The sequence below is a fragment of the Solanum lycopersicum genome, chromosome 8 (genome assembly GCF_036512215.1).
Source record: "Solanum lycopersicum chromosome 8, SLM_r2.1".
NCBI classification, from domain to species: domain Eukaryota; kingdom Viridiplantae; phylum Streptophyta; class Magnoliopsida; order Solanales; family Solanaceae; genus Solanum; species Solanum lycopersicum.
Genome location: NC_090807.1, coordinates 67,198,658 through 67,208,820, shown reverse-complemented (window position 1 = coordinate 67,208,820; position 10,163 = coordinate 67,198,658). Strand labels below are relative to the sequence as shown.

General features: G+C 35.3%; 2 protein-coding genes across 2 annotated transcripts; both read left to right on the top strand.

Moving 5' to 3' along the window:
• The first annotated feature begins 1,322 nt into the window (after positions 1-1,322).
• LOC101255819 (uncharacterized) lies at positions 1,323-10,061 on the top strand. The gene is made up of 6 exons (XM_004246053.5): positions 1,323-1,626; positions 2,391-2,452; positions 2,529-2,664; positions 8,317-8,386; positions 9,116-9,181; positions 9,619-10,061. The coding sequence occupies exons 1-6, from the start codon at positions 1,442-1,444 to the stop codon at positions 9,832-9,834; spliced, it is 735 nt and encodes a 244-aa protein (XP_004246101.1). The 5' UTR covers positions 1,323-1,441; the 3' UTR covers positions 9,835-10,061.
• LOC138337657 (uncharacterized) lies at positions 3,164-4,894 on the top strand. Its single transcript, XM_069287838.1, has 2 exons — positions 3,164-4,393; positions 4,711-4,894. The coding sequence occupies exons 1-2, from the start codon at positions 3,307-3,309 to the stop codon at positions 4,743-4,745; spliced, it is 1,122 nt and encodes a 373-aa protein (XP_069143939.1). The 5' UTR covers positions 3,164-3,306; the 3' UTR covers positions 4,746-4,894.
• Positions 10,062-10,163: the final 102 nt, after the last annotated feature.

Here is a 10,163-nt window from a genome sequence, read left to right as displayed (position 1 = left end):
ATTTGGGAACTAAAATACAATTGACCTAGGGAAATCCCCTTGATTTTATATATATAGCTGGTCAAAATTCTAAAGTCAACCAATCCAAAATCCAAATACAGCTAATCTACCTAGAAGGTGGAAGTTTTGGATATTATTTTTTTGATAAATCAAAAAATAAAGTAGTTTAATTAATTAATTCCTAATTTATCTCAACCATATTTGTGTAATCCATATATATGACCCATATCTTTCAACTCGTATGACTAACAAAAGTTGTTAACAAGTCATAAAGGGGATTGGACATGATCAATATTGAATTCGAATTGAAATATATAGTAATGTTTATTTTCAAATAGTTTCAAATTTAGATAGTAAGAAAGTAAATTAATGTTTAAAGAGAGAAAACGCGAATGGTAAATTGTAAATTATATTCTGAATATCCTTGATAAAGCGTATTTAACAAATGAGAAAGTGTATTTACGTAAATATTTTAAATGCCATCTATAAAGACACACTTAGCAAATGTTATTTGTGAATTATTATATGTATTATATGCCATCGTGATTGAAGTGCTTTCACCTTAAATAATAATTTGAACGTCTATGAGCCCCTAGCAAATAAAGTTATGCATGCATACGATGTATGTGTAATCGTGTATAATCAACTTATTATATGTATATCGATCATAAAAAGTTAATAATAAATTTAATCGACTATTTGTATCATAATAATGTGAACATCTTTGAGATCCTAGCAAATAAAGAAGAATTAACCTAAATTTCCACCCACCGAATTAGTTAAAATTAATTTATGCATAATGTATGTGTAATCGTGTATAATCAACTTATATTTTATGTATACCAGCCATAAAAATCAAATAATGAATTTAATCGACTATTTGTACCATAATAATGTGAACGTCTTTGAGCTCCAAGCAAATAAAGAAGAATTAACCTAAATTTCTGAGTTAGTTAAAATTAATTTATACACAACGTATGTGTAATCGTGTATAATCAACTTATATTATATATATACCGGTCATAAAAAGCAAATAATGAATTTAATAGACTATTTGTACCATAATAATGTGAACATCTTTGAGCTCCTAGCAAATAAAGAAGAATTAAACTAAATTTCCACCCATCGAATTAGTTAAAATAATTTATGCACATGTATGTGTAATCGTGTATAATCAACTTATATTATATGTATCCCGGTCATAAAAAGCAAATAATGAATTTAATCGAATATTCGTATAAATCTCCCAACGAAATCCAAGCTCATGGGCCTATTTTCTTTTCAGCCCAGCCCATATTTCCACTGCTTTGCTAACTTCCCCAAATATTGGCGCGAAAAATCATAATCAGCAAAATTAGGCGTCAAATTCCATTCCCGGCATCACTTTTCCGGTAGTTCAAATCCAATTCCTCCGGCATTGTATCCACCGGAATCGGTACTAATGCCGACACGAAGAGCTTCAAAGCGAAGACGTACTGTGCAGAAAGAAGAAGCAGAAGATATCAAAGTTCAACAAGTGGAAGATGAAAAAGAAGCAGAGGTGAATGGAAGTTCAAAAGAGAAGTCACCAGTAGTGGTATTTGCTCATGGTGCTGGTGCTCCTTCCACCTCCGATTGGATGATCAGGTCATCTCTCTTATATGCAGTTTCGCTTTTAGTTACATGCATTAATATTTGAGTGTTATATGGATTCTGATTTCATGATATGTGATACACTTTATATACATAGCTAAGCAGAGACAAATCTAAAATTTTGAATTTTGTAGGTTCCTACAACTATATCAGATTAAAATTATAATGATAACTGAGTTCATAGTCCAATATTGGGTTCACATGAATCTGTAAACAGGCACTCTGAATCCACCACTGTAGCTAAGTTCCGCCCATCCGAGTTAAACGTATCAGGTTCGAATTTTAGGTGAAGGAGGAGGGTTGCGGTAGACTGATATCGAGCTGGAAAAAAGTTTTTAACTGTGGATATAGACATAGAGTGGATTTCTATAACTGATCAGCCAATTTGGGATTTAAGGTGTGTTAGGTGTAACGGAAATTGATTACTTCAAAAGGAAAACAAATATTATGGAAGAGAAAAATGAATTTTCACTTATGGAGGGATGACAATTTCTGCCTTACAATTTTTCTGGCTTTTACTCCATATCATTTGCTTCAATCAACTAATTGACATAGTTGTTATTTAGTACACGAAATAACCAAACTACACTACTCGTTAACCGTTATATGATTTTGTATAGTATTTTCTCCCATGCATGCCAGACACTTCAAGAAAGCATGTTAGTTACTTGTAAATGGCCTTTCCATAATTAGAATTTTGCTACATGCTTTCTAAGTAGCATAAACCTTCTGTGCTAACTTATGACTGCTTTATGAAGATGGAAGGATATGTTGACCAAGGAACTGAATGCTGCTGAAGTTGTGACCTTTGACTACCCATGTAAGATTTATGGGTCACTTTAACCACACATTATATATCAAATATTTTCTTGCTGAAATTCTATGGATTATTGCAGACATGTCTGGTGGAAAGAGGAGGGCTCCCCCCAAAGCAGACAAATTGGTTGATTTTCACTCTAATGTTGTCAAAGAGGTGGCTGCTAAATACCCTGGGCATCCGCTGATCTTGGCAGGGAAGTCAATGGGTTCAAGGTGATCGTCATTACATGCATTCAAAACACCATGTATAACCATCAATTTTTCAATATTTCTCAGTAAAGTAGCAACTACAAGTGTTAATTTATTCCTATAACCATAGTTTTTCCATTTCTGAACTTTCTCCTGTTTATTTGAAATCAGTTTATGTCATCCAGACAACTTACTTCTAACCTTTGTCAATAATAAAAAGGGCAAGTCATGTTGAGTTTCTAGCTCAATTATGTATCAGGGTTGTAGTCAGAAAGGATGTCTATTGGAATTACATAAGTCCAATAAGTAGTTAAAGTTGTTAGTTAGTTAGTTAGGAGTCATGGAAGTGGTTAGGCAACTTGTAGTTGGTTATAACTAACTTCCACTCCAAAAGTGTGAACAATTAGAGTGACATGATCCCTATAAAAGGGAATCATTATTGTATACAGCAATAATAATACAATCTGTTTTCTTCTCCTTCCTTCTTCTTCTTCTTCACATTTCTTTACTGCCATTTCTTAAGAGTTGCAGAAATCTGCAACAATGGAGTATTAACTCCATGATCATATAAAATTCATCATGGTATCAGAGCAGGCGTGACTAGGACTAGTTCGATTTTGAATTTTCTTTTCGCGAAGTAGTTTTTTTGAAGATCAGATTATAGCCATGGCAGAGCTTACTGTAGCAACTCTTGGACACAATCATCCACTCCATCTGCAGCCTTCAGACATGCCTGGTGTTGCATTGATCACAACAAAGCTTACAGGACCTGAGAATTATGGTCTTTGGAGCAGGTCGATGAGATTAGCACTGTTGGTGAAGAATAAGATAGGCTTCATAGATGGAACTTGTTTGAAGAGTATGTTTAAGGATGAATTAGCAGTTCAATGGGAAAGGTGCAATGCAGTGGTTCTTTCATGGATTTGTAGCACAGTAGCAAACAATTTGTTAACAACAATAGTATATGCATCAAATGCAAAACGAGTTTGGGAAGATTTCAAGGAGAGGTTTGATAAATCTAATCTCACTAGGATCTATCAACTCTGGACAGAAGTAGCCACATTAAAGCAAGGTACAGATTCTGTAACAGAATATTATTCAAAATTGAGGGATCTATGGGATGAATATGATGTGTTGGTGCCTTCACCATCATGTAAATGTGATGATGCTAAGCCTTACATTGAGCATTTGCATCAACAAAGATTGATGATGTTCTTGATGGGGTTAAATGAGACTTTCAGTCATGTGAGAAGTGATTTGTTGCTCAAAAGTGAGGTACCTACCATTAACCAAGCTTATGCAACTGTAATTCAAGAGGAAAGCCAAAGAGTATTAGGTGTAATGGATTCAAATAAAGAGCCACTTACTATGATGGCAGGAAGAGGACAAGGACAAGGATTCAAAGGGAAGAAGGTATCACCAGGCAATAACAATATTGGATGTGAGATCTGTGGATTCAAAAATCATGTAACTGAAAAATGCTATAGGCTGGTAGGATATCCTTCTGACTTCAAGAGTAAGAGGAAGCAATCAGATTCTAGTGGATCATACCAGAACAACAATGAAGGTTCTAGATCACATGGATCTTACAGCAATAATACTTACAACAATACTGGAAATTTTAAGCCATATGCTAACAATGCTTCAATAGATAAACAGAGGGAGGAATCTGAGTTTACAAAGAAAGAATACAATCAAATGAAGAGCCTGTTACATAACAAAGAACCAAGTGACTGCAAGGCTAACTTGACAGGTAATGTTTCTTTACAGACAAAATCATCTGCATATGACTGGATAATTGATTCAGGAGCTACTCATCATGTTGCTTCATATGAAGAGCTCATGTATGAATTGAAAAACACAAAGAATGAACACTCAAGTACAGTTCAGTTACCAACAGGAAGCAGAGCTCAAGTGAAACATACAGGCAATTCAGTAATTTTTGGAAATCAAACAGTGAAGGATGTACTTCATGTACCTGATTTTAAGTTCAATTTACTATCTGTGGCAAAACTCACCAAGGAATTATCTTGTAGTGTGAGTTTCTTTCCTCACTTTTGTATACTGCAGGAACTCTACAGTGGCAAGGTGATTGGGATTGGTAAAGAGGTTGATGGTTTATACCTACTACAAAGTAGTATTAGAGCAAGAGTTAATTCAGCTTCAACATCAGTAAAGGGTGCAAGTTTGGCTGACTTGTGGCACTTCAGACTTGGACATCCTCCTATCAAGGTTATGGAACAGATACTTTCTCTTAAGAAGTATTTCAACATCTCCACATACAGTTGCTGTCAGATATGTCCAATGGCAAAACAAAGTAGATTGAGTTTTCCTACAAGTAATTCTAAGTCTACTCATATTTTTCAACTTCTTCATGTTGATCTCTGGGGACCTTACAAAGTTCTTACCCACGATAATAAGCAGTATTTTGTGACAATTGTTGATGATTTCAGTAGATTTACTTGGCTTTGTCTAGTTCAACACAAATCAGATGTGCACATTATATTGAAAGACTTTATGTTGATGGTTAATACACAATTTGGTGTTAAAGTTCAAGTTGTGAGAACTGATAATGGGACTGAGTTTTTTAACTCTAAATGCAGTGTTTTGTTTTCTTCTCTTGGAATAGTTCATCAAAGCTCATGTGCTTATACACCTCAACAAAATAGTGTTGTTGAAAGAAAGCATAGACACATATTAAATGTAGCTAGAGCACTGAAGTTTCACAGTGAAATTCCTATCAGATTTTGGGGAAATTGTGTTAAAACTGCAGCTTATCTAATAAATAGAATGCCTACAACTATATTACAAGGGAAGTCACCATATGAACTTCTTTATAAACAAGCACCTAATCTGGAACATTTGAGGGTGTTTGGATGTTTGTGTTTTGTATCAGTTTTGCCAAAAAAAGATAAATTTGCTCCAAGAGCAACAAGATCAGTCTTCATTGGTTACTCAGAGACACAAAAAGGATATAAAGTCATGGATTTGGAGACTCATGTCATCTCAGTGAGCAGGGAGGTTATATTCATAGAAGATTCATTTCCTTTCAAAAATTCTAGCACAGAAGAAGTATCATCATCCATAGATCATATTGTTCCCATACAAATGGATATGTTTGATCATGCAGATGATAATATACCTTCAAATTCTGTAGACTATTGAAGATCATGTTGAGGAGATCAATCCAATACAATCAGAAGTTGATACTTCTTTAGAGAATAATCTGTTGGAGCCACAACACAGTGATATCACAGGTGATGGTGATCTTGCACCTGCTAGAAGGACTGCTAGACACTCTAGGCCTCCTCTTTGGCATAAAGATTACTTAGTTTCAACTAAGTCCAATGTGACTTGTTCATATCCTATTGCTAATAATTTGTCCTATGAACTCTTGACACCATCTTATCAAAGTTTTATCAGGGGATTCTCAGTTATAGTGGAACCCACCAACTTCAAGGAAGCCTCCAAACACCAACAATGGGTGGATGCAATGCAGTCTGAAGTAGCTGCTCTAGAGCAAAACAATACCTGGGTAATAGTAGATTTGCCATCTGGTAAACATCCTATTGGTTCCAAATGGGTTTATAAAGTTAAACTTAAGGCCAATGGTGAGGTGGAAAGGTACAAGGCAAGGTTGGTTGCTAAAGGATATAATCAACAAGAAGGCTGGACTATCATGAAACATTTTCCCCAGTAGCTAAGATGGTCACAGTGAGAACTGTGATTAGTGTTGCAGCATCCCATGGTTGGCCTCTTTTTCAAATGGATGTTCATAATGCCTTCCTTCAAGGTGATCTCATTGAAGAAGTATACATGGATTTGCCTCAGGGATTTCAGAGGCAGGGGGAGAACAAAGTTTGTAAGCTGTTGAAGTCTTTATATGGCTTGAAGCAAGCCTCTAGGCAATGGAACCTTAAGCTAACTGAGGCTCTAGTTACTGCTGGTTATTCTCAAAGTTCTCATGACCATTCTCTTTTCACAAAGAGAGTTGGAGGTGATATTGCAGCAGTGTTGATCTATGTGGATGATCTTCTTATAACTGGAAATAGCAGTGCTTTGATTGAGGATCTAAAGACTGCATTAGATAGTAACTTCAAAATGAAAGATCTTGGTGATCTAAAGTATTTTCTTGGTATTGAAGTACTAAGATCAAAAAATGGTATTGTGCTTAGTCAAAGAAAGTATGCACTGGAGTTGATTTCTGACTGTGGTCTTGGAGGTTCAAAACCAGCAAGCACACCTTTAGAATCAGGTGTCAAATTAACTACTGTGGAATATGATGAAGCCACTGCAAAGACAGATGATCCTTTATATGAAAATGTTACTGCATATCAGAGACTGATTGGTAGGCTGTTATACTTGACAACTACTAGGCCTGATATATGTTTTGCAGTACAAGTTTTATCACAGTTCATGCAAAAACCTAAGGTGTCTCACTGGGAAGCTGCATTGAGGTTGGTTAGATATATTAAAGGATGTCCAGGACAAGGAATACTACTTAGCAGTGAAAACAACAATGAAATGGAGGCATTCTGTGACTCAGACTGGCATCATGTCCAAACACAAGAAGGTCAGTAACAGGGTATGTGATCAAGCTAGGGAATTCACTCATTTCTTGGAAATCCAAGAAGCAACATACAGTTAGCAGAAGCTCAGCAAAAGCTGAGTATAGAAGCATGACAGCTGCAGTATCAGAAATATCTTGGTTACTTGGAGTACTAAAAGAACTTAATGTAAATGTGATAGTTCCTGTAAAATTGCACTGTGATAGTAATGCTGCAATTCAAATTGGAGCTAATCCTATTTTTCATGAAAGAACCAAGCACATTGAGATTGATTGTCATTTTGTAAGGGAAAAAAATCAAAAATGGTATGATACAAACGGAATATATCAACACAAAGGAACAGTTAGCAGATCTCCTAACTAAAGGACTTGGAGTTGCTCAACATCTTGGACTAATAAACAAGCTTGGAGTCTTCAATGTCTATAGAGATTCCAGCTTGAGGGGGAGTATTGGAATTACATAAGTCCAATAAGTAGTTAAAGTTGTTAGTTAGTTAGTTAGGAGTCATGGAAGTGGTTAGGCAACTTGTAGTTGGTTATAACTAACTTCCACTCCAAAAGTGTGAACAATTAGAGTGACATGATCCCTATAAAAGGGAATCATTATTGTATACAGCAATAATAATACAATCTGTTTTCTTCTCCTTCCTTCTTCTTCTTCTTCACATTTCCTTACTGCCATTTCTTAAGAGTTGCAGAAATCTGCAACAATGGAGTATTAACTCCATGATCATATAAAATTCATCAATGTCCGTGTCCTTTTTAGACCTCTTCTGACATGTATTTCAGTATGTGTTCAGAAAGTAACTTTTGTGTAGATAACCTATCTTCTATAACGAGTTACAGCTCAAATTTGGTTTGCTGGATGTTCTACTACTTTCCAATTTCAGTGCTTGAATTTTTCTTTTAGATACTATGCAGCAAGGTTCTATACACACACACACACACACATATATATAATATAATATTCCACATACCCATGCTTATTTGTGTGCATTGCCTGAATTAGTATTTTATTGCCTTCGTGCACTAGAGAATTGATGAAGTGTAAGGTAATTACATTTAATTCCATATTCATACCTGCAACAAATGTCCTCTTTTTTTTGTAGGGTTAGCTGCATGGTAGCTGTTAATGGCATTGGTGCTTCAGCTATCGTTTGCTTGGGCTACCCATTAAAGGTTATTTATCATCCTGATAATACTCCTGTTGTTCTTTCACATCTTTATTACAATTCTAATTCCTATTGCATAATTTTGATGCATGTAAAATGTAAACCTTTGTTTTATTTACTTTTCATTTTCCCTTTTCCGCCAAAGCTGGATGAGTTAATGATGATTCTTTTTTTGATAATGGTAACTTAATGAGTTAATGATCATTGATTTGGAAAATTCATGTCTAATCTTTTTAAAGCTTAGCCGAGATTCTACCTCCAACATGTATTTTGCTGTGCTCATGTATGCACAATTGGTTGCAGTCAAGAATTAATTTGCTTTTGATGTTTATATACATGTTCCTTGCATGATGTGCTACATTCAGTCTTATTCCAAAATCAAGTGCTTTGTTTCTGTCCATCTTGAGTGGTCTAAATTGATTATTAAGATTAGACTGCTCGTCATAAAAACTAAGTGCAGGTACACCTGAACAACTAAATCAAGAACCAAGGCAATAACATTATTTTTTGAGTTTGATGTTCATGATCATGATGTTCATTACTTAGATGGTTATAAAGGGGGATCTGTTTAGGCATGTAGGTATGTACTGCAGTGAATATATTTACAGCATATATGGCATGCGAAGTTTACCATTATTATAGTTGTTTTTGCCATTTTTAGTTATCTTTTACTGAATATATACACAGTCATTTTTAAATAAAATCTCTTTTATAAGTCTGGTCGCAAATCTTTCAGGGTGCAAATGGTGCAGCACGAGATGAGTTGCTGTTACAAATTGATGTACCTGTTATGTTTGTTCAGGTAAAAGCACTTTGTCGTAGATGTTTCACATGGACAAAACGGCCCATCTTATTGAGGCTTATTTGTTAGACGGGCATTATCTTTTATTAATAGGCACAAGAATGGACACACATTTGCTAAATCTGAATTGCTTACAGATGGGCTATATGCTTACTTGTATATGTGGGGCTGAGATATACATTTGAATCGACATATATGCATACATAAATACGATTCATTATGATTTCTTTTGACTGCTTTTGTGCACTCATTGCTAATTTGCTAGGTATAGCTAACTTTGTTATATTGTTCACAGCTCAATCAGTCGTGTTTTCTCAGCCATTACTATAATATCATAAATTCTGTTGCTTGGGAGTTGGAATGGGGGTGATGGTGCTAAGTGTAAACTTATTCATGCTCAAGATTTTGTATAAATGTTATGGCTTAATTTCATGTAGGGTAGCAAAGATGGGCTTTGTCCACTCAAGAAGCTGGAAGCTGTAAGAAAGAAAATGAAGTGTGTTAATGAATTATATGTGATAGATGGTGGTGATCACTCCTTCAAAATTGGCAAAAAGCACTTGCAGTTGACTGAGTCCACCCAAGAGGAAGCTGAAAAGCTTGCTGTTCATGCTATTGCAAGTTTTGTTTCTAATCATGCGAAAGAGGGGTGAAGTTTCTAATGGTAAGAAACAGTTGATAGTTTAAAATATTTTGTCCAGTTTGCGCAAAGATGGTTCATGAATACTTCCTTGTAGTGTATAGTTTTTTTTCCTTTTTTTTTTTTGGGGGGGGGGAGGGGGTGGGGGGGGAGTTTCCTATGACATTGTTGTAGCATATGTACAAATGTTGCTCCCTGTGAAGTATTACTAGTAATTAGTATCTGAAGCTTTAGCCTCTATTTCTTTTGTCCACCTCTAGAGTATCCTGTTTGTCTATTTTTCTATGATTTCATTACTTCAATGCTCATTTTCATCAGTGGTCCAAGCTTCTGTATGACAAA